This window comes from Theropithecus gelada, chromosome 4 (genome assembly GCF_003255815.1).
Source record: "Theropithecus gelada isolate Dixy chromosome 4, Tgel_1.0, whole genome shotgun sequence".
Lineage (NCBI taxonomy): Eukaryota > Metazoa > Chordata > Mammalia > Primates > Cercopithecidae > Theropithecus > Theropithecus gelada.
Genome location: NC_037671.1, coordinates 98,513,759 through 98,539,203, shown reverse-complemented (window position 1 = coordinate 98,539,203; position 25,445 = coordinate 98,513,759). Strand labels below are relative to the sequence as shown.

At 37.6% G+C, this 25,445-nt stretch overlaps 1 protein-coding gene across 10 annotated transcripts in view; it reads left to right on the top strand.

Annotated features, from left to right (window-relative positions):
- Positions 1-25,445, top strand: part of USP45 (ubiquitin specific peptidase 45) — a 79,854-nt gene that overhangs the window by 38,844 nt on the left and 15,565 nt on the right. For 7 of the 10 annotated variants that reach the window (XR_003119189.1, XM_025384249.1, XM_025384250.1 and 4 more), the window contains 5 exons: positions 2,080-2,167; positions 9,805-9,886; positions 12,337-12,428; positions 13,937-13,993; positions 14,324-14,467. Coding sequence is in view for 9 of the 10 variants with exons in the window: in XM_025384249.1 (XP_025240034.1) it covers positions 2,080-2,167; positions 9,805-9,886; positions 12,337-12,428; positions 13,937-13,993; positions 14,324-14,467 (463 nt within the window). In the remaining variant the exon portion in view is untranslated. The remainder of the gene's footprint in view (positions 1-2,079; positions 2,168-9,804; positions 9,887-12,336; positions 12,429-13,936; positions 13,994-14,323; positions 14,468-25,445) is intronic. The other 3 variants (XM_025384252.1, XM_025384251.1, XM_025384255.1) reach the window with 2 other exon arrangements.

Below are 25,445 nucleotides of genomic sequence, written 5' to 3'. Positions count from 1 at the left end.
GAAAGTCTCTCTTGATGTGGGTAGCTCAGACGGGCTCCATCATAGAGTCTATAAATCATCCTATGATTTTTTTTTGCCCATTTCTAGGTAAAAAAGAAAAAGCAAATCTAAGTTTATTAAATTTTCTTCAGTGGTTTAGAAGGCAGTAAATAGTTTTTGCAGTGGTTGAGATGGAGCTATAGGCAGAGACATGGTGGAAGCCGTTTCTCTTTGTTGAGGAATGATTTCCTTCTTGTGTGTCTGTTTTGAAAGCCATAAACTGCCCCCTCCTCCTAGCTACCCCTTGGCTAGTGAAGATCTCTAAAGGATTCTCCTGCTCCCTATTCTAGTCGTCTGCTACTTCACTGGCCTTCCTTGGAGTGTACAGCATAAGTGCAGGGTTCTGCAGTTTCTGCCTCTCCTGATGCCAGCTGTGGAGGTCCAGATAGGATTAGAATATGTGTCCATCTTGATTTCTGTCCTCATCTCTAATCTAGGAGGTAGGTTCTGGACACCACGTGCAGGTAGGGAAGCCCATCAAGGTAATAAAGTATTGTCAGCATGTTGCTATGTGCTGCTAGTTAGCAAGAATGTCTGGAGTGGTGTTTCCTCTTACAGGCTAGATTGACTACCAGTTAATGTTTTAGCAGTCAGGGACTCACTTTCTTTGTATTATTAGGATGAATATTTATCCTGAGATAATGAAGAATAATGCTGAAAGTACTGCACTTGGCCGGGCGTGATGGCTTATGCCTGTAATTCCAGCACTTTGAGAGACTGAGGTGGGTGGATCATTTGAGGTCAGGAGTTCGAGAGCAGCCTGGCCAACATGGTGAAACCCCACCTGTACTAAAAATACAGATATTAGCCACGCACGATGGCAGGTGTGGCAGGCAACTGTAGTCCCAGTCACTCAGGAGGCTGAGGCAGGAGAATTACTTGAATCCGGGAGGCGGAGGTTGCAGTGAGCTGAGTTTGTGCCACTGCACTCCAGCCTGGGTGACAGAGTGAAACTCCGTCTCACAAAAATAAGATAATAATTAAAAATAATTAAGTACTGCACTCAGTCAAAAGACCTGTAGTTACGTTAGTGGCACTTAGCTTGTTCTTCAGTTTTCTCAAGCATAAAGTGGAACTTATATTAATTATAAATTCCTGAACAGTGCTGTTTTGTATATCACATGAGATATGTTATAAATATCATCAATAGTTGTGAATTTGTCTTCTATAGTCTATTCTCATTCTTTTGTGTTTTGACAATTATTTCTTCATCTTAGGTCAGGACACTTTCTAGATTTAATACTTGTCTGCACTTAAGGCAAAATGTTCATTTTAGCATTAGAGTTTACTGTAGATTACTTTTTAAAGTAACTGAAATCAACCACATATTTCCTATGTCAGTGTCTCCATGAATAGTACCTGATCTTTCTATTAAATTAATACAGAGGAATTTTAATTATCAAGTCCGTAAAAAATATATTCACAGGGAGATCAACTTATAGTCCTTTATTTGAATATAAATACTCTCTCGCTTTCCTTTTGGTTAAGGTAGGAAGATAATAAATCACAGTGGCTTGGGTTTGAATACTGGTTTATTTGCCAGCCGTATGACCTTGCAAATGATTTAAACAATACTGCTGAGTCCTCGCGTGTAAGTTGGCGAAAACAGTACATCCCAACAAAGTTGTCGGAGGATTATGCCTGAACGTGTGAAAAACTACTAGTATTGTGCTTAACATGTAGTAATTGCTTAATAAATGATAGCCGTATTCTCAGTGCACACTTAAGATCACACCCTAATTGGACCAGTAATCACATTTTGTCTATTTAGTTGGAAAAGTAGTAAACTGCGTCTTTATGCCATTTTGTGTGTGTGGGTGTGTGTTTTGGTAGAGAACAGGGTTTTGCCTTGTTGCCCAGGCTGGTCCCGAACTCCTGAGCTCAAGTGATCTGCCCCTCAGCCTCCCAAAGTGCTGGGATTACAGGTGTAGGCTGCCGCACCCAGCTAATAATATGCTATTTCAAGTGCATTTAGACAAGAGTGTTGAACCATGGAATGATTATGCTTTTTTTCTTTCCTCTTTTGTCTTTACATCACAGGGCACCTCGATTTAAAGATTTCCAGCAACAGGACAGTCAGGAGCTTCTTCATTATCTTCTGGATGCAGTGAGGACAGAAGAAACAAAGGTCAGGTTTCTTTATGTATATCATATATTCTCTTCAAGAAGAGGATACAAAACTAAGGAAGTATTGAGGGGTCAAGGCGGGGTGTATCATCTGAGGTCAGGAGTTTGAGACCAGCCTAGCCAATATGGTGAAACCTCCTCTCTACTAAAACATAAAAATTAGCCAGGTATGGTGGTGCATGCCTGTAATTCCAGCTACTTGGCAGGCTGAGACATGAGAATTGCTTGAACTCAGGAGGCAGAGGTTGCAGTGAGCCGAGGTCATGCTACTGCATTACTCCAGCCTGGGTGACAGAGTAAGACTGTGTCTCAAAAAACAAACAAAAAACAAGTAATTTCTACTACAATTTAAAAGTACAGTTGAGAAATAATTTAATTTTTTAGAATAAATATTCTAGATATTTTTTCTTTCTTCTGTAAGATATTCACCTTTATCCTTTTACAGCCCTATTGTCCTTTTTCGTTAATGCCCTTTGGCTGTAAATAAAATAATTTAAACTAGCTTAAGTAAAAAGGAATTGTAGCCAGGCATGGTGGCTCATGCCTGTAATCCCAACACTTTGGAAGGCTGAGGCAGGTGGATCACCTGAGGTCAGGAGTTCAAGACCAGCCTGGGAAACATGGTGAAACCCTGTCTCTACTAAAAATATAAAAATTAGCCAGATGTGGTAGCGTGCGCCTGTAATCCCAGCTACTTGGGAGGCTGAGGCAAGATAAACGCTTGAACCCCGGAGGTGGAGGTTGCAGTGAGCCAAGATCGTGCCACTCTACTCCAGCCTGGGTGACAGAGTGAAATGCCGTTTAAAAAAAAAAAAAAAAAAAAAAGAATAGGGAATCTTAAGATGCAGGGAGATATTCCTGGGGGATACAGGAACAGGAAAGCTGTCAGGAATCCAGAAAGCATTCTTCTTCTTATCCTAGTTTCTCTGGCTCTGTAGATAATTTTCTTCATTTTTCTCCATGCAGACCAAGCAGTATTTGTATGTCATAGTTCCATGTATGTAAAAACTATATTGGCTATTCATGATTCTTGATTTTTAAATTCCCAGTGGAGAGAAACTTCATTATTCCATGTTGGATTAGACTCTACTCATGGATCAGTTGTTTGTGGCTAGGAGAGAGGAGTCCCAGCCTCTTGGATGAGAGAGCATTTCTCAGAAAAGGAATAGCTCATGGACTGGATAGATTCCCCAAACAGTGTTGATTGTAGGCCTATCCCCTAAATGATTGGCTCTTTATTGACTTTAATGTTAAATTAGTTAAATTCAACTTCTTCTCGGGAGGGGTTTCCTATGCACATAGGATTCAGTTTATCAGAGAAAATGTAAGATATTAAGGATGTCAGATACACAGTATGCACTCTCCATTTTCCTCCCTCTTACTCATAAAAGACATTGTTAATCATTCCTAACAGTCCAGAATTATTTTCTGAGCACACCACTGTGGGCAGCCCTTGTCAGTCATAACTGGAATAATAGGTGAAAACCTGTTTTCCATTCAAGGCAAATATGCTTCTTAATCTGTATGGTAATATGTAATAAAAGCAGCCAAATGTTCAGTGAAGTACATACATGCTTGTGATAAGTAGTGCTAGGCATGATTGACCTTCCTTTTTTAAAAAAAAATTCTTCCAGGTATGGTGGCTCATGCTTGTAATTCCAGCACTCTGGGAGGCCAAGGTGGGTGGATCACTTGAGCTCAGGAATTTCAGACCAGCCTGGTCAACATGGTGAAACCATGTGTCTACTAAAAACACAAAAATTGGCCAGGCGTGGTGGTGCACACCTGTAATCCCAGCTTCTCGGGTGACTGAGGCATGAGAACCACTTGAACCCGAGAGGCGGAGGTTGCAGTGAGCTGTGATCGCACCACTGCACTCCAGCCTGGGCAACAGAGCAAGGGCCTACCTCAAAAAACAACAAAAATCCTGTGTTTTAATTGTTGTGTGGCAGTGTCTCTTTACTCCTAGTGACTGTTTCACGTGTCCGTGTGAAGAGATCACCAAACAGGCTTTGTGTGAGCAACATGGCTGTTTATTTCACCTGGGTGCAGGTGGGCTGAGTCCGAAAAAGGAGTCAGCAAAGGTGATGGGATTATCATGAGTTCTTATAGGTTTTGGGATAGGCAGTGGAGTTAAGAGCAATGTTTTGGGGTCAGGGGGTGGATCTCACAAAGTACATTCTCAAGGGTGGGGAGAATTACAAAGAAACTGCTTAAGGGTGGGGGAGATTATAAAGAACATTGATCAGTTAGGATGGAGTAGAAACAAATCACAATGGTGGAATGTCATCAATTAAGCTATTTTCACGTCTGTGGATCTTCAGTTGCTTCAGGACATCTGGATGTATACGTGCAGGTTACTGGGGATATAATGGCTTAACTTGGGCTCAGAGGCCTGACAGTGACCAATTTCCAGTGAAGAGAAAATTAGAGTTCTAACATTTTCTTTAAAGTTTCCTTTAAAAATAAGGATTGAGTTAATTACTCTTTCCTGCTACAAAACGTCACGTATCACAATCCTATTTTTAATTGTCCGTTTTTAATTATCTGTTTATTGACTTTCTTATTAAGCTAATTCAGCTTTTAGAGGTATCATTCCCTTTCTGCCACTTCTCTACTTTTATGTAATTGATCATAAATGCTACCACTTTCTATTTAATGTCCCTGTCTGTCGGCTTTCTTAGATTGTGATCTGTTTGAGGAATGGTATTATGTATTGTCTCTGTCCTGTGTGCCTTGCACATAGTAGGTGTTCTGTGAATTTTTGTTTGTGTGTGGGTTTTTTTTGTTTTTTTGTTTTTTTTTTGACACAGGGTCTCACTCTGTCACCCAGCCTGGAGTGCAGTGGCATGATCTCACCTCACTGCAACCTCTGCCTCCCAGGTTCAAGTGATTCTCCTGCCTCAGCCTCCCAAGCAGCTGGGGTTACAGGTGTGTGCCACCATTCCCAGCTAATTTTTGTACTTTTAGTAGAAATGGGGTTTCACTCTGTTGACTAGGCTTGCTTATTTATTTATTTAGACAGTGTCTTACTCTGCTGCTTAGGCTGAAGTGTGGTGGTGTGATCTCGGCTCACTGTAACCTCCAACCTCCTGGGGTCAAGTGATTCTCCTGCCTCAGCCTCAGCCTCTTGAATAGCTGGGATTACAGACATATATCACCAAGCCTGGCTAATTTTTTTTTTTTTTTTTTTTTTTGTATTTTTAGTAGAGACAGGGTTTTACTACTTTGGCCAGGCTGGTGTCGAACTCCTGACCTCAAGTAATCTGCCTGCCTTGACCTCCCAAAGTGCTGGGATCACAGGCATGAGCTGCCACTCCAGGCTCCCTGTGAACGTTTTTTGAATGAGTTGTATGTGCTTAACCTTAAACACAACTTCTTTTGAGAATTTGAATTGGGAAGAAATCAAAATAATTATTCTTATATGTTGTACTAGCTAGTTTCTTTGTGATTTGCAATTATTTTGAATATGTTGTATTTGAATAAACTGATAAACTGACAGGATAATATTGTGTCATTTTACCTACATTGTGTCTAAAAAAGAAAAAAAAGAGATTTATAATTAGTTAACCATTGAGGATATTAGCATAATCCCCTAGTTAGTATTTGATCAAATTTTCTTAGAGCTAGGAACTGATACTTATAGTTGAGCTTCAAACTCAAGTCTTTCTGACTCCCAAACTAATGATCTTTCTAATTCTATAAAATACTGCTGATTGAAGTTTAGTTTTAATGCTTGGACATCTGTAGTCAGTAGAAATAATGATTTTAAGCCTGCTATTTAAAATGTAACCATAATTATTTTACTATTTGAAAAAGTATTAAATCGGATTCAGTAATTATGATATATTGCTGTTCTTGTTGAGGGGGTAGATGCATGTTGGCAGGGTGGGAACAGGTTGCTGTTCATATTATAAACAATAAATGGGCCTACAGATGATATGAGTTACTTTAAGATTAATTCAGATTTATCAATTGCTAGAGTTATTTTTTTCCTGGGGTTTGCAGGAATACGTTTACTATGTGGTGGTCATGTATCATTAAATGGAATTAAAAATTATGTAAGTGGGCTGGGCATGGTGGCTCATTCCTGTAATCCCAGCAGTTTGGAAGGCTGAGGTGGGCGGATCACCGGAGGTCAGGAGTTTGAGACCAGCTTGGCCAACGTGGTGAAACCCCGTGTCTACTAAAAATACAAAAATTAGCTAAGCGTGGTGGCGTGTGCCTGTAATCCTAGCTACTCAGGAGACTGAGGCAGGAGAATCGCTTGAACTCAGGGTGGAGGTTGCAGTGAGCCGAGATCGTGGCACTGCACTCTAGTCTGGGTGAGGGAGTGAGACACGTTCTCAAAAAAAAAAAAAAGTGAGTGAAGTTAAAAGTCATGTGAATGGATTAAAATTATGTCTTGGGTTTTTTTTTTTTCTGTTGATATTATAAAAAAAAGTAAAATACATTCCTGTCATTTTTTTTCTATTTTACCTCTATAATTTGATAGCAGTCTTTGTTATAATAAAATTATTGTTTGGTCATAATGGTGCAGTGGGATGCATAGTATCTTAGGCAGCACAGCGGGACACGTTGGTTTTGAAAACTCTTATCTTTCTTGCACTATTTGAGAGCTTTAGATGGTGCAGTAAAATTAAAATGTCAAGTCTGTGGATCTGTTCAATTTCATAAGCGAGGACAGTCCTGACGGTTAGCTACAGTGACTATCGGGGCAGGAGCTGCATTGTCTGGCCTGGGAACTCCACAGCTGTTAATCATGCTCTTGTTGTAGTGTGTCACTGCCATGTGTTTTCTTGATTGAAGAAAGGCTACAATGTTATGTCTGCCACCAGAATCTTTTAGTAATGATGAAAAACTACTGACCTCCTTTCATATGGTTTCATTAAAGTCTTTTCTGAACTACAAAGTTGAGGAATAGACTCTTGCTGAATATAGTACTTAAGGGATCATTTGTGCAGAAATTGTAAATTTTTTGTGTACAAAATCAAATTTCCTAGAAGTAGTTCTTTTATAAGGCAGTCTTTTTAATTTATAAATTTATGCTTCTTTGTTTTTTCCTTATAATTTGCAGTCAATAAATTAATATTACCTTTTTATTAAAGATTTATTACTATAATACATTGTCGGTTAGAATTATTTTAAAGGCAGAATATCTCAGCTAACTTAAACTGTACATTATTCTCATTCTTGTTTTTGAAGTATAAGGTGGAGATTTGAAATAGTTGAACCTTGACACTGCTAATTGATTACGTACTACAGTTATTAACAGCTCCCTGACCAAAGTGTCTTTCTTTTAACCTAAATTATTCAAAACACAACTCCTAACAATGAGCTATTGTATATGGACCTAAACTCATTTATTTTCTTCAACTTGATGAATTACCTATTAACTTTTAAGCAGTTTAGAGTAGAGAATATAAATTCATGGTTAGGATAGAAATTAAAAAGCAAAAGTCTAATATTTAAAAGTTAATAATGTAAACAATTTCATTTTACTCTTTTTAGAGTGTAATCACAGGTTTTTAGCTTTTTTCCTGCTGCTCGAATTGGTAACTTTTTAGCTTCTTTTGAGTGATATGACATTTCAGGATATATAGCGAAGTTTCATTAAATCATATCAAAAATCATGTCTGAATTAGTAAAATGTTTAAATTGTAGGATAAATTTACAGACTAAGTTGAGTTAGAAGTATTTCTCTTGAGTTGTTTGAAAGTATGATTATATGAAATATTTACAGGTGAACATTGGCATTTATTGGAATTTTTCATTTAAGTTCATTAAATATTTCCCCTGCATGGAATTTACGCAATTCCAATTTGCTTACTTTAGTTCAATAAATTCTTTTTCAAGGCGTAAAAGTCAACTTTAGCTTAGACAATGTCTGAATTATATTAACTTTCAAATTTATTGAGTCTGAATTGGAGATTATTTCAGTATTTAATAGCTTCTGGGAGACATTTTAATGTTTGATTTCTTCATAGTATATAAGTGTATTTCAGGACTTGTGTCACACGATATGAATTGCTTTATGTTTGCTTTTGTCCCCTACTTTGTAAAATATTTAAGTGTTTTGACCTTGTATTAATTTTCAAAATATGCTTGAGGAGGACAGTAAACAGTTATAGGAAATATAATGTGTTAATCACAGGCCAGTTAATAATAAGTGAAAGTCGGTTTCACAATTATTGGAGGAGAATGTGTTAAAAAAACATATATCATACACAGAAGAAACATAAATTATACACAGCAGAACAATTCTGAGGGGTCACGAGTGTCTTCTGCTCATCCAGGCAGCAGGGCATGGAGGAAGAATAAGAACGTGAGCACCTCCTTCTCCATATATTGTGTTCTTAGATTAAAAGCATGTTATAATGGCAGAAGGGAATCTTGGTGTTGACAATATGTCTGATTCATAAGTCTCATTGCTCCAATCTGGGTTCTTTACTTCTCATGTCTGATGTACACATATCCTTCTGGAATTCCTCCTAACCATGCTCCCGGGAGTTCCCTTTGCCTCTCTTGTGTTTTGGCCTTGCCGTTGCTTACATCCCATGTTCTTGTCTTTCTTCCTTTATGCTCTTTTTTTCTTTATTCAAAAGGTGGCATATACCATATATATAACTTTTTGTACTTTGTCTTTTTTCACTTAATATATCAAACTGATTTATTAGATGGGCAACGTAGGAAGAGCCTGTCTCTACAAAAAACAAAAAACAAGAAAACCCAGGTGTGACAGCTTATGCCTGTAATTCCAGCACTTTGGGAGGCTGAGGCAGGTGGCTTGCTCGAGCTCAGGAGCTTAAGACCAGCCTAGGCAACTTGGCAAAACCCCATCTCTACAAAAAATTTAAAACAAATTAGTCAGGTGTCATGGTGTGTGCCTATAGTCCCAGGTACTTGGGAGGCTGAGGCAGGAGGATCACTTGAACCCAGGGAGGTCAAAGCTCCAGTGGGTGGTGATCACACCACTGCATTCCAGCCTGGGCAACAAAACAAGACTCTCTCTCAAAAAAAAAAAAAATTTAAATTTTGAAAGATAATTAACAAACTTTTCCCTCATCCTACTGTCATAATCTGAATTAGGAAGACAAAATTCATCCACTAATTAGGGGTATAGTTAATGTAAAAAGGTCACTTATTAAGTTTTATTCTTGGAATATGTAGTTTTATTCTGAAACTTTTCTGTGAGATTGTATCTTTCCTAAAACATACACAAGAGATGTAGAAATATATAATATAAACCTTGACATTTACTGAGAGCTGCTGAAGACAAATCATTATTGACAACTAAGTTCAAGTAAAACCATAATTAAAATTTGGGAGATTCTTCTTGCTATGGACATTAATTAATAAGTTTGGGCTTTATTTATATGTGTATATAAATGAGGTAGTCCACATAGCATAGAGATTATAGTAACCAGCTTGATAGCTTCTTAATATAGAAAGGTCTTCATAGACAATAAATTTCATATGGTCTATTTTCTTTTTTGGTTCTAATTAAGAAGTGTCATTTTAGAGACAGGGAGAAGGAAGAAAGAGGGCAAATGAATTTACTCTAAGCCTTCTTTTATTAGGAGGATGAGGCTTGAGTTAACTATTACTAGACCAGAATCTATTAACTTTGTTTTACAGCGAATACAAGCTAGCATTCTAAAAGCATTTAACAACCCAACTACTAAAACTGCTGATGATGAAACTAGAAAAAAAGTCAAAGGTATGTTGACTCTTTGTTAAAACTTTTTTCTGTAAGAAAATATTAAATTTTTATTTTAGTTGGAAAAAGAACTGAGCATTATGTGAACTAATACACCAAAGTAGTGGCTTTAAAAGGAGGGCGTAGTTGCTGCAATGTCTGAAAAATACTTTAGTGGAACATAGAAAATGCTAGAATGTATTCATGTGAATTTATAAAAATAAAGCTAATACCATGTATACAGATTGACACTGATACCTTTATGTGAGGTCTTCTAAGGGAAACTTGAAAGGTTGTTGAAAGTAGCAACCACACTTGAAAGTTCATATTTATTATATTGTATCATTTGACATGTGTTTGGATCAGTGGATTTATGGATTTTTTTTAGATGTAGCTAGACAAAATGCTTAAGTGCTCCAAAGACTCCTGCAAATAAACCGTTTATTGAAGACAGTGCTACAAGTGTAAGTGCACTTTGCCTACTCCTAGTGTTTGCTATTCATCCGTAAAAATATGAGCTCCAAATGATGATTGGCTAATCAAAGTCGGTTATTTATCATTATCAATACTATAGTGTGGGTCTATATACCTTGCCCTAAGTGTATATTCTGCATTGAGATGCTAACTAATGTTAGCATGAAGTAATTTTTAGAAGATATTTAAAAATATTATTTGTATTTTTTTCTTTTTTTTTTTTTTTTTTTTTTTTTTTTTTTTTTTTTTTTTTTTTGAGACGGAGTCTCGCTCTGTCGCCCAGGCTGGAGTGCAATGGCCGGATCTCAGCTCACTGCAAGCCCCGCCTCCCGGGTTCACGCCATTCTCCTGCCTCAGCCTCCCAAGTAGCTGGGAGTACAGGCGCCCGCCACCTCGCCCGGCTAATTTTTTTTTTGTATTTTAGTAGAGACGGGGTTGGGTTTCACTGTGTTAGCCAGGATGGTCTCGATCTCCTGACCTCATGATCCGCCCGTCTCGGCCTCCCAAAGTGCTGGGATTACAGGCTTGAGCCACCGCGCCCGGCCTATTTGTATTTTTTTCTAACTTTTGTTTTTGTGGTTTTATAATGTATGTACTACGGGTCTATAATTTACAAACATACACACATTGTTACTCTGCACTTTATTGATAGGTTCAAGATTTTTTTAAACTGTAGCTGCTCAAGTATGCTTTGTTCTTTTGTGTTGAGATAGTGCCATCTCGTGGATATTTAGAATAACAACCCAGTTTTTCTTTCTCCTTTTCCAGTTTTGTAATCTCTATTTCCAATCACTTATAGTTTTTCTTGATGAAACATCTTTATTATTATAGTATTTTTAAATACAATTTTAATTAATGTTTGTTGATATATTCAGATATGTTTTCTGTCATTCAGTGCTCTAATACTTTAAATGATTTTAAATATTGTTTGTATGAAACTTGAAGATAGAGGCTCAAAAAATAAGTCTGAAAGAGGGGTGAATAGGTTTGTTAATGTACTTTTTCCTCCCATGGCTTATGATGGCAAGTTTCAAATTTTTATTAAAGTAGAGAGAATAGTATAATGCAGCCCTTTTATATCTGTCACCCAACTTAAACTGCATTCATGGTTTATGTTTAATCTATTTTCTCCCAACCTCAGGTTATATATTTTTTTTTTTTTGAGACGAAGTCTCGCTCTGTCCCCCAGACGGGAGTGCAGTGGCGCCATCTCGGCTCACTGCAAGCTCCGCCTCCTGGGTTCACTCCATTCTCCTGCCTCAGCCTCCGGAGTAGCTGGGACTACAGGCGCCACCACCACGCCTGGCTAATTTTTTTTGTATTTTTAGTAGAGATGGGGTTTCACCATGTTAGCCAGGATGGTCTCAATCTCCTGACCTCGTGATCCGCCCGCCTCGGCCTCCCAAAGCGCTGGGATTACAGGCTTGAGCCACCGTGCCCGGCCAACCTCAGGTTATTTTAAAGCAAGTCATAAGAATGTTTTTTTAATTTATAAATATTTCCTGAGCAGAATAATTTTAACTTTTAAAAATATAACCATGTTCTTAACTGAGTTCTTAATTGCCTATGTTAATTCCTTACACTTGCGTTTTACGATACTCTGTTATTTTCGTAGCCATGATCCTGGCATCCATAGTCCTGATAGCATAATCTCCTTTTCCATTCTTCTGTGTACTTCTGGTTAGACATGAGATTTTTTAAGTTTTAATGGGAGTAGTTGAGGTGTGGTAGGAATAGTGGTTATTGTTTTGTTTTACCTATTAAGTTTAAGAACAGTTCATTATTTCTTGGAGACTAAAATAGTTGATAGTCATAAATCTGCTACAAAATTGTAAAGGAGAAAGACATTGGAATATTGTATGTATAGTAAAATATATTATTAAATGTAGTACAGAATATCTTATTCAGATTACTTTTGAATAACCAGAAGATAGCCTGTTATACTGCTAGATGGATGGTTGACATGTTTTTTGCATTAAAAAGTATGATTTTTACAGCATATGGAAAAGAAGGTGTGAAAATGAACTTCATAGATCGGATCTTTATTGGTGAATTAACTAGCACGGTCATGTGTGAAGAATGTGCAAATGTAGGTACTTTAGAATTCAATTCACATGGAATGGATTACAATCACATCATTTTTATTATATTTTCTTTCACATATAATTGTTGGCAGTCATTTTTAAAATTTGTGACAGATGATTACATAATTCTTGAAAGTCTTTTTATACGCTATACTCCTAGAAAGTAAATGTGGTAATTTATATATTTTTAAAAGTGAATATGTTTTGTGTTATTTTTCCTCATGACACACCTATGAGGCAGTTTTAGCTTATCTTAATATACTGAAATTCATTAGCTCTCTGTTTGAGAGAAAAACTTCAGTGAAGAGAGTAACTAACTATGTTACATTGCAGTGCCCTAAAGTATAATTCCAGACTGGGGGCAGTGGCTTATGCTTATAATCCCAGTACTTTGGGAGGCCAAGGCCAGCAGATCACTTGAGGTCAGGAATTCAAGACCAGCCTGGCCAACATGGTGAAACCCTGTCTCTACTTAAAAGAATACAAAACAATTAGCCAGGCATGGTGGTGGGAGCCTATGGTCCCAATGACTCAGGAGGCTGAGGCAAGAGAATCACTTGAACCCAGGAGGTGGGGTTGCAGTGAGCCGAGATTGCGCTACTGCACTACAGCCTGGGCAACAGAGCGAGACACAGCTTCAAAAAAAAAAAGTAATTCCAATATAAATAATTTAATGTATTAACATAATTTAGGGTGGTTATATCACATTTGATTTTAAGTTTATATGACGTATTAAAGATTTTTGTGTAGACTTCACTCACTTTGAATTTAATAATTTTTATTTTGAATGCCATCTTTAACAACTTAAAGCATGTATGAATTTTTTGTAGATTTTCAATTGCTTGGTAAGGAATATTTCTGTAAGTGTATGACTTAGAGTATGATAGGTTTAAATTTCTGTTAGATTTTAATAGTAAAAGGAGCCTTTATTCATTTTCCTGTCCCAGATTATGGAGTATTTTTCTGTGTTCTGTAGCCTTAAAGAAGCAGGATTATAAATTATATCTCATTCTAGCCTGTCATATTGAAACACAGAATGTATGACCGTGATTATTTAAGTTTCTAGACTATTCAACACAGAAGTTGATTTCTCTCTTACAAGATAGAGAGCATCTTTTAAAACAGAATTATCTTAAAGAATCTATAAAACACAGCCAAGCTCTCTGCTTTTTTTCATGGCTTTTTCTTAACATTTCATAGTTTACTTATGTTACAGCCCTAAGCTCACCAAAAATGTCTAGTCTCTTTAATCTGTTTTATTAAACAGTTTATTTTGAAGTTATTTTAAATATTACAGGCCGTATTGACAGTAATATAAAGTTCAATTGGATCACGTTCAGTGATGTTTGAGAATATCTTGTTTCGATTAACAATGTGCTGCAATACCCAATTAAATTGCTATTTTTTTCAGGAACATGTTTTGATGTAAAATATTAGGTTGCCCAGGAAGTTACAAAACTATGTGTTTAGGTTAGAATTCTAACTGAAGTTTTCAATGTGTTTTCCTTTTAAGATCTCCACAGTGAAAGATCCGTTCATTGATATTTCACTTCCTATAATTGAAGAAAGGGTAAGGAGAAGAAAACTAATGATGAAGCTTTTGTGAAGAACATTTAATCATTTATTTAAACATTTGTTGAGTATATTACCAGATATCTGAGAGTCATTATTTTTTATATATAATTGAGTTTGTATTTGTAATTGAGTCTGATTTGGGGGTTTGTGTAAGTATGCATAAAGTATGATACGGTTTTTATTCTCAAGGAATTTAAACTCTTAAACACTTTTATTTTGAGAATTTAATTTTTTGTATTTCAAATCAGTTAAAAATTTTAAGATGAGGACATCCAGAATTTATTTGCTAAAGAGGTTTTGTGTTCTGTACGTGGCATTTACATAGGTTTCAAAACCTTTGCTTTTGGGAAGAATGAATAAATATAGAAGTTTACGGGAGACAGATCATGATCGATACAATGGCAATGTTACTGTAGAAAATATTCATCAACCTAGAGCTGCCAAGAAGCATTCTTCATCTAAAGATAAGGTAAGACCATGAGCATTTGTTAGATGTCTGTTTTTTAACAGTTTTTTAACAAAAGTTTCAAGCACATCTAAAAGTAGAGAATATAGTGTAATAAACTCTCATGTACCCATTTTTTTGGCTTCATAATTATCAACTTGGCTACTTGTACACTATATATATCCCACATCCTCCCTTTCCTCCCATCCTGGACTATTTTTGGATAATCCCAGATTATTTTTGAAATAAATCCCAAATATATCATATACTTCAATGTGTATCTCTAAAAGAGAGTTTTGTTTTGTTTCGTTTTAAGACAGAGTTTTGTTCTTGTTTCCTAGACTGGAGTGCAATGGCGTAATCTCGGCTCACTGCAACCTCCACCTGCTAGGTTCAAGCAGTTCTCCTGCCTCAGCCTCCTGAGTAGCTGGGATTGCAGGCATGTGCCACCACGCCTGGCTAATTTTGTATTTTTAGTAGAGACAGGGTTTCACCATGTTGGTCAGGCTAGTCTCGAACTCCTGACCTCAGGTGATCCGCCCACCTTGGCCTACCAAAGCGCTGGTATTACGGGAGTGAGCCACTGCGCCCAGCACTAACAGAGGGATACTCTTTTAAAAAACAAAAACCACAGTACCATTATCATATCAAAAATATTAATTCATTATAAATAAATAAGGATTCAGTCATTATTTAAATTTCTGCAGTTGTCTCATAAGTACTCAGTTTTTTCTTTCGCTTTCTAAAGTTTGGATTTTAGGATTTAAAAGAGGTCTATAGATTGCAGTGTCTTTTTTTTTTTTTTGAGATGGAATCTCACTCTGTTGCCCAGGTGGTGTGATCTTGGCTCACTGCAACCTCTGCCTCCTGGGTTCAAGCAATTCTTCTGCCTCAGCCTCCTGAGTAGCTGGGAGTACAGGTGCATGTCACCACACCCAGCTAATTTCTGTATTTTTAGTAGAGACTGGGTTTCACCATGTTGGTCAGGCTGGTCTTGAACCCCTGACCTCATGATCCACCCGCCTCGGCCTCCCAATGATTGCTGTGTCTCTTAAATCTCTTTTCATCTACAGGTTCCCTCTCCCTCTTTTTCCTCCTTTGCAGTTTATTTGCTGAAGAAATCAGGTCCTTTTTTTCAGCAGCATAGTGTTAACAGGTTCCTCTGTCACCTTTATTTCCCCCTCTGAGACATTCAGATCTAGAGGCCTAGTTAGGTTCAGATTTAATTACTTATTTAATTTTTAGCAAGAAGACTTTTAGCTGGTGGCGTGTATACTTCCATCAACTAAATGCACACAATGTTTTATGTCTCTCTTTCTATGATATTACCAGTCATTGACAACCATTGTCTCGACCTATTATTTTACTAGGGACGTACCTGGTTGTTCAATTATCCCATGAAAATGGAAAATTATTCCATGAAATGGTGATCATTGATAACCATGTCTAGAGCTATTATTTCACTAGGGACATACCAGGCTGTTGTATTATCCCATGAAAATGGAAAGAAATCAATCTGAACTTATACTTCAGCAAAGAAAAAACTTTTTTATATGAAATGATTTGTTTTAATTTGGCAAACTGACATTAAATTTAACTTACTCTTTTTAAAATTTTATTTATTTATTTATTTATTTATTTGAGACAGAGTCTCACACTGTTGCCCAACCAGGCTGGAGTTCAGTGGCATGATCTCAGCTCACTGCAGCCTCCCAGGTTCAAGTGATTCTCGTGCCTCAGCCTCCCGAGTAGCTGGGACTACATGTGCACACCACCATGCCCGGCTAATTTTTGTACTTTTTGTAGAGGACAGGGTTTCATCATGTTGGCCGGGCTGGTCTCAAACTCCTGATGACCTCAAGTGATCTACCTGCCTTGGCCTCCCAAAGTGCTGGGATTACAGGCGTGAGCCATGGCGCTGGGCCTCAATTTAACTTACTCTGTTAGAAGGCTTATGTTAGAAGTCACAAGACTTCAGAAAGGACAACATGTTTTCTTTAAATAAAAGCTAACTTTGCTTCATAAGATATATAGGACAGTTAAATTCAACTTGAGCATATGCTTTATTCTAATGGTATAAAACAAAAGCATCTTACGGAGTTTGAAAAGGTTAAAGCATTAATTGTGTTGCTATTCCCCTAAAAAACACTGGTTATTAAAATATAAATGTGTAGTGATTTCTTTAAATTTTTGTTTAGTTTAAAGAGTTAGGAGATTCTGTGGTACTGGCCAAAGTAGTTTTAATACATTCACTATCCAAATGTATGAGAGAAATACTTCCCACACAATATTGGTTAGGAACTGAGAATATGCATATATGATATATAGAAACTGTCTATACCTCAAAGATCTGGACACCACATGGGTATAACTTGTGCTTGTGCTGAACAAATTGGACCTACTCTTTATTAAAATTTTTTTTTCATATACTTTTTTTGTTACTTTTTTTATTGGACCTATTCTATATTGAACATTTTTTTTATGTAATAGAGTTACCTTTTTTTTGGTTTTGATGGGAAAAAGTGCAAGTTTGCATATGGTTCTAAAATTAGAAAAGTACAGTTCTAATAACATCTTTAAGGTACTGTATTCAAGAAGCGAAAATTTAAATGACATAAATGTATTTCAGTCATTAGGAAGTTTATGTTTAGAAGTTATTTCCAATAGTTCAACTACAGAACCAGTTTAATCATGGAACCAGAATGATACAGTAGTTAACTAATTTCAGTACTAGTTTTATAAAGATCAATAAAGTCTTGTTTTGCTGATTAGTAAAGCTATTAATAAGAGTATAAAGATATTTTTGGGCCGGGTGCGGTGGCTCAAGCCTGTAATCCCAGCACTTTGGGAGGCCGAGATGGGCGGATCACAAGGTCAGGAGATCGAGACCATCCTGGCTAATCCGGTGAAACCCGGTCTCTACTAAAAATAAATACAAAAAACTAGCCGGGCGAGGTGGCGGGCGCCTGTAGTCACAGCTACTCCGGAGGCTGACGCAGGAGAATGGCGTGAACCCGGGAGGCGGAGCTTGCAGTGAGCTGAGATCCGGCCACTGCACTCCAGCCTGGGCGACAGAGTGAGACTCCGTCTCAAAAAAAAAAAAAAAAAGATATTTTTGACAAACTTTTCTTTATAGTACTCTTTAATCTCTTACAGTAATAGAAGCGCCTCACATCTTTTAAAATTATACTGGAGGTACAAGTACTGATTTGATCATAAGTTTTTGAGTTCTTCACCTTTTTTCTTTGCCAAATTATATTAGTTATCTAAAAACTTAATATGAAGAATGATAAAATAATTACATAAAAATAATAGTGAAATTAGCTGAGAAAATCTTGCCCTCAAGTTGGAAGATGTTATCTCTGAGTACCTTGAAAAAGTGCATTTTCTTTCTTTTTTTTTTTTTTTTTGAGACGGAGTCTCCCTCTGTCGCCCAGGCTGGAGTGCAGTGGCTGGATCTCACCTCACTGCAAGCGCCTCCTCCTGGGTTTACGCCATTCTCCTGCCTCAGCCTCCCCAGTAGCTGGAACTACAGGCACCCGCCACCACGCCTAGCTAGTTTTTTGTATTTTTTAGTAGAGATGGGGTTTCACCGTGTTAGCCAGGATGGCCTTGATCTCCTGACCTCATGATCCACCCGTCTCGGCCTCCCAAAGTGCTGGGATTACAGGCTTGAGCCACCGGTGGTGCCTGGCTGAAAAAGTGCATTTTCTTTTGCTTGCTGATAACAGGCAAATAATCCAGTTAAATAAAACACTATAAAATGAATATGTCAATTTCTGGCCTAAATACAGAAAAAATAGTAACAGGAGGCAGATACATAAACACAGTAAATAGCCATAGGCATATATAGACGTCCTTTTTAAACCAAAATCTAAGGTAAAATGAGCTGCAACAAATGGCTACCAAAAGATACCATGTGAAGTCTATTCCGTAGGCTATTTTTCTTCCCTTCTTTCCCCTCCCCACAGCTTTTTAAAAAACCATCATGCTGATTGAATAATTGCAGGGACTGGGAAATCTCAAATTGATATCCTTATTTAAAATCCTGCCTCAGCTCATTAGTTCAGAAAGAAATCCAAAAGTTCAATTCTCTGAGCCGCTTCAACACATAAGTATATTAGTTTTATGAAATTTTTTTTTATTTCATAAAACTTTAATACTTCTGCCGGAATCAGAAGTGCACTGTGCTCTGGTGCAATTTACATAAACCTTGGTTCCCACCACCTGTTAGCTGCGTAGCCTTTTGCCAATTAAGCTCTTTGAGGCTCAGCTCTTGCATTCAATTATAAGACCAGAATCTTGCTGTTTTTTTTGTTTATCCCATCTGTTCTTTATTTCTGTTTCTACTTTTCATGCACTTTTGGTTTTAATTGAATAATTTTTGTGTTCCATCTTATTTCCTCTGTTTTCTTTTTAGTTATTATAAAAGATGTTATTATGGAATTCCTGAAACGTGTGTTGTGCTTCTCATCATTGGGGTTATATTCAGAAAATCACAGTCCTCTTATTTACATGGAAGAAATTAGGAAAATTTCAATCTTTGTTCTTTTACCAATCAGACCAGTCACCAAAAGAATACTGGTGTAGTTACAGTATCTATCAATATACTTAAAAATAGATTTGAGGAAAACCCTGTATTCAAAGGGATCTTACCTGATTTTACCATTTTTCCTAGGTACTAAATTGCTCAAGGTATTATACAGAAGTATCTGAGAAAATGGCAACTTAACCTATATAAATTTTTTTAAGGATTAAATTGAATAGATACTTAGTAGTTTTAGAGTCCAAGTAAAACAGTTGCAAGGATATTTTTGTTTATCATGTGGTGTTGGCTCAATTTACTATTGGGAATTTTGGAAACACCCAGAGAAGGTCATATATTTCCCCTTTGATCATTTTCATTTCTTATATTTTTAAAGTTTAAAAGTGGGCTTTTCCCCTCTACTTAGTGTCTGTAACAAAAAGAGAAGCTCCTTGCATCTTTTAATAATAGAGGTACAAGTACTGATTTGATAGTAAATTGAGGTTTTCACTTCTTCTCTTTGCTAAATTATACTACTGTTATCTCATTAAAACTGAACAAAGTTTAATATGAAGGATGATAAAGAAGCATCAGGTGAGGAAAAAAGGAGAATTAAAACCAAGATATAGTAATGTGAATACAAATGAAAGTTAGCACTGGTGAAAGGCAAAACATCTAGACTGAATATTTTAGAAAGTTTAAAAAATAGTGAAAGGAAACCATGAATAGATATTTTTTATTGGAAAATTATGTGAGGCCAAAAAAGCACTACCCAAAGGTCTGAGAGAAAAGATAGGGAATTATAATGTAGCCACCTGCTTAATTTTTTGTTTCCCTAGACCCCACTCCTCTCCCCTTTCCCCACCACCATTTGGTGCTCCACATTGCACACAGAGCAATATTTCTAAAATACAAAATTGGTCATCTTATTCCTATTCCTTGTAGCCCTCAGAATCAAGCCAACAGGCATAAGAAAAACTCAACATCACTGATTAGGGCAATGCAAATCAAAACCACAGTGAGATACCATGTCACACCAGTCAGAATGCTGTTACTAAAAAGTCAAAAAATAACAAATGCTGGCGAGGCTGCAGAGAAAAGGGAATGCTTATACACTGTTGATAGAAGTATAAATTAGCTCAACCATTGTGGAAAGCAGTATGGCTATTCCTCAGAGAGCTAAAAACAGAACTACCATTTGACCCAGCATTTCCATTACTGGATATATACCTGAAGGAATATAAATCATTTTACCATAAAAACACATGTATGTGAATGTTCATTGCAGCACTATTCACAATAGCAAAGACATGGAATCAACCTAAATGCTGATCAATGACAGTTTGGATAAGAAAATGTTGTACATATAGACCATGGAATACTATGCAGCCATAAAAAAGAATAAAATCTTGCCTTTTACAGGAACGTGGATAGAGCTGGAGGCTATTGTCTTTAGCAAACTCACATAGGAACAGAAAACCAAATACCACATGTTCTAACCTATAAGTGGGAGCTAAACATCGAGTACACTTGGACGCAAGGGAACAAAGACACTAGGGCCTACTAGAGGATGCAGGATAGGAGGAGGGAGAGGATCAGAAAAAATAATATCAGATACTAGGCTTAGTACCTGGGTGAAGAAATAATTTGTATAACCCCTGTGACACAAATTTACCTTTACAACAAACCTGCACATATACCCTGAACCTAAAATAAAACTTGAAAAAAGAAATCTCATTGCTGTTCAAAACACACAAACAAGTCTGTGACTTATGTGCATCTGGTTAATTTTTGTCTGTCCTTCTCACCTCCCCACATTTGTACTCATTTTCTAGCTAGACTTCCCTAATTTCTTGTTCTTTGTCTTACCTGTGGGCCTTGGAACTGTTTCTTCTGCCAGGAACAGTCCCATTCTCCTCCTGTAGCCTCTGCTCAATTTCTGCATATTTCTCTGATCCACTCAATTCTGGATTAGTTATTTTCCTCTGGCTTTCTATGGCACTGTATTTCTCCTGTCATAACAAAAATTGTACCTAACATTTGAGTTCTTAATTATGTCATGATCACTGTTTTCAGTTATTTACACCAATTATATTGAGTCAAGAGATGGATTAAATAACATGCCTAAGATCATACAGGTAGCCTATGGCAGAAATGGGGATTCAGACAGGTTAAACAAGGACCATGTTCTTAACCAGGTATACTGCCCCCTGCTGACTTGAACTTATGTTTTACCATACTTCTATTGGGATGGATTGTAGGATCTGCAAACAGGAACTGAGTCTGTCCTTCTTGCCACTATGTGTCAGGTGCCTAGTTCAGTGCTTTGTACATGGATGGTGTTTAGGGAAACCACTGAGCTCATTCTCATGATTGCCGCCAGTAATAATAGCTGATACTGGCTGAGCACGGTGGCTCACGCCTGTAATCCCAGCACTTGGGGAGGCCGAGGCAGGCGGATCACGAGGTCCGGAGTGGAGACCATCCTGGCTAACACAGTGAAACCCTATCTCTACTAAAAATACAAAAAATTAGCCAGTCGTGGTGGCACACGCCTGTAGTCCTAGCTACTCGGGAGGTTGAGGCAGGAGAATTGCCTGAACCCAGGAGATGGAGGTTGCAGTGAGCCGAGATCGTGCTACTGCACTCCAGCCTGGGCGACAGAGCGAGACTCTGTCTCAAAATAATAATATAACAATAATAATAATAGCTGGTACTTATGCTGCTTACTATGGGCTAGGCACTGCTCTGTGGGCTTTTCTACATACTGTCTCATTTAACCACCATGACAACCCAATGTGGGTTGGTGCTTTCGCTTTATGGGTGAGGAAACTGGAATACTGAGATGTCAAGTAATTTTTTCAACATCACCCAGCTAGTAAATTGGAGAACTTAAATTTGAATCCGAGCAGTCTAGTTCCAGAATCATACTCTTCTATCCTGTATCACTTCTTTGATAGTAAGCTTTCTCCCATGTAGTTTTGGTTATTTTTTCAAAATAGACTTAATCTTTGATCCTAATTTACATTATAAACTTAGGATATTTTTAGCGGATTAAATCCATCATATGTCCACTAAGCAAAAAACAAGGATGGGAATGGGTACTTTTATATTTCACTGGGAGCAGGAGGATAAAAAGGATAGATAGAATAGTCTCATTCAAAAGTTCCTCAGACCAGCTGATCATGAGAATCACCTGTCTATTCAAACAAATTCTCATACCCAACCTCAGACATCATTAATGGGAATTTCTTAGTGGTAATGCCTCGGATATGTATCTTTTAAAGCAAGCCCTCTTAGGTGAGTCTGATAATCACCTGAGTTTGGAAACTATTCAATTAGAAATGAGATTAATTGGATTCTGGACACAGCTATTTTTATTAGTTGTATGATCTTGGACAAGTTACTAAAAACCTGTATGGGTCTATATTTTTCCATTGACCATTAATAATTTTGGTACATAATATTTGTACATATTTATGATATATATGTGATATTTTGATACATGTATATAGAATGTATTGTGATCAAGTGAGGGTATTTGGGATATCAGTTACCTTAAGCATTTATCATTTCTTTGCAATGAGCACATTTCAGATTTTCTCTTTTAGCTACCTTGAAATATATAATCTATTGTTGTTAACTGTAGTTACTATACTGTTCTATGGAACATTAGAACTATTCCTTCTAACTCTTTGTACTCAACTAACGTACCTCTCTTTTTAGCTCCTCCACAACACCCTCATTCACTCTCTTCTAAGCCTCTGATATCTATCATTCTACACTCTACTTTCAGAAGATCAACTTTTTTTTTTTTTTTTTTTTTTTTTTGAGACTGAGTCTCGCTGTCTTGCCCAGGCTGGAGTGCAGTGGCGCAGTCTCAGCTCACTGCAAGCTCTGCCTCCCAGGTTCACGCCATTCTCCTGCCTCAGCCTCCTGAGTAGCCAGGACTACAGGCACCCACCACCAAGCCCGGCTAATTTTTGTATTTTTAGTAGAGATGGGGTTTCACCTTGTTAGCCAGATGGTCTCGATCTCCTGACTTCATGATCTGCCCACCTCGGCCTCCCAAAGTGCTGGGATTACAGGCATGAGCCACCGTGCCTGCCCCAACATTCTTTTTTTTTTTTTTTTTTTTTTAGCTCTCACGTAAGAGTGAGAACATGGGATATTTGCCTTTCTGTGCCTAACTTGCCTCACTTAACACAATGATCTCCAGTTCAATCCATGTTGATGCAAATGACAGAATTTCATTCTTTTTAGGGCCAAAGAGTATTCCATTATTGATATATACTACATTTATCCATTCAACTACTAATGGACACTTAGATTGATTCCATATCTTGGCTATTGTGAATAGCACTACAGTAAACATGGGGGTGCAGGTATCCTTTTGATACACTGATTTTCTTTTCTTTGGATAAATGTCTAGTAGTGGGATTGCTGGATCTTATGGTAGCTCTATTTTAGTTTGTTGTTGTTGTTATTGTTGTTGTTGTTGTTTGAGACAGAGTCTCACTCCATTGCCCAGGCTGAAGTGCTGTGGCACAGTCTCAGCTCACTGCAACCTCTTCCTTCTGGGTTCCAGTGATTCTCATGCCTCAGCCTTCATCTCCCAAGTAGCTGGGTCTACAGGCGTGTGCTACCATGCCCAGCTAATTTTTGTATTTTATTAGAGACTGGGTTTCACCATGTTCCCCAGGCTGGTCTCGAACTCCTGACCTCAAGTGATCCACCCACCTCAGTCTCCCAAAGTGCTGGGATTACAGGTGTGAGCCATTGTACCTGGCCCTATTTTAATTTTTTGAGAAATCTCCATACTGTTGTGTTTGTTTTTTTGTTTTTTGAGATGGAGTGTCACTTTGTCACCTGGGCTGGAGTGCAGTGGTGTGATCTCGGCTCACTGCAACCTCCGTCTCCTGGGTTCAAGTGATTCCACTGCGTCAGCCTCCCGAGTAGCTGGGATTACAGGCACCTGCCATCACGCCCAGCTTATTTTTTTGTATTTTTAGTAGAGACAGGGTTTTCACCATGTTGGCCAGGATGGTCTTGGACTCCTGACCTCGTGATCCACCCACTTTGGCCTCCCAAACTTCTGAGATTACAGGCGTGAGCGACCACGCCCAGCCATCTCCATACTGTTTTCTATGATGGCTGTACTAATTTACATTCCCACCAGCAGTGTATCAGACTCCTTTTCTCCACATTCTTGAAGGCATCTTATTATTTGTCTTTTTTGATAATAACCATTCTAACTGGGGTAAAATGATATTTTATTGTGGTTTTGATCTGCATTTCCTTGATGGTTAGGGATGTTGAGCATTTTTTTTTTTTTCCATATACCTCTTGGCCATTTGGATGTCTTCTTTTGGGAAATGTCTAACATTAGTTCCTTATAGGATGAAGAGTTTGCAGATATTTTCTCCCATTCAATAGGGGTCTCTTCACTCTGTTGATTATTTCCTTTTCTGTGCAGAAACTTTTTAGTTCAATGTAGTCCCATTTGTTTTTGATGCCTGTGCTTTTGAGGTCTACATAAAATCATTACCTAGACTAATGTCCTGAGTGTTTCTCCTATGTTTTCTTCTTGTAGTTTTATAGTTTTAGATCTTACATTTAAGTCTTTAATCTATCTTGAATTGATTTTTGTATATGGTGAGAGATAAGGTTCTAGTTGTATTCTTCTGCATATGGATAACCAGTTTTCCCAGTACCATTTGTTGAAGAGGGCGTCCTTTCCCCAGTGTTTTTTCTTGGCCCCTTTGTCAGAAATCAGTTGGCTGTAAGTATGTGGATTTATTTCTTTATTCTGTTGCATTGGTCTATGTGTCTGTTTTTATACCAACCATACTGTTTTGGTTATTGTAGTCTTGTCGTATATTTTGAAGTCAGGTAGTGTGAGGCTTCCAGCTTTGTTCCTTTTGCCCAGAATTGCTTTAGTGATTCTGGCTCTTTTTTGGTTCCATACAAAAAAAAAAATTTTTTTTTTTTTTTTAGGTGGAGTTTCACTCTTGTTGCCCAGGCCAGAGTGCAGTGGTGCAATCTCAGCTCACTGCAGCCTCCACCTCCCACGTTCAAGTGGTTCTCCTGCCTCAGCCACCCAAGCAGCTGGGATTACAGGTGCCCGCTACCATGCCTGGCTAATTTTTCATATTTTTAGTAGAAATGGGGTTTCATCATGTTGGCCAGGCTAGTCTCAAACTCTTGGCCTTAGGTGATCCACCTCCCTCAGCCTCCGAAAGTGCTGGGATTACAGGCATGAGCCACTGTGCCCAGCCAGGTTCCATATACATTTTAGGATTGTTTTTTCTTTTTATGTGAAAAATGTCATTGGAATTTTGATAGGAATTTCATTGAGTCCATAGATTGCTTTGGGTGGCATGGTCATTTTAATAATATTTTCCTGATCCATGAGCATGGGATGCTTTTTCGTTTGTGTCTTCTTCATTTCTTTCATCAGTATTTTATAGTTTTCCT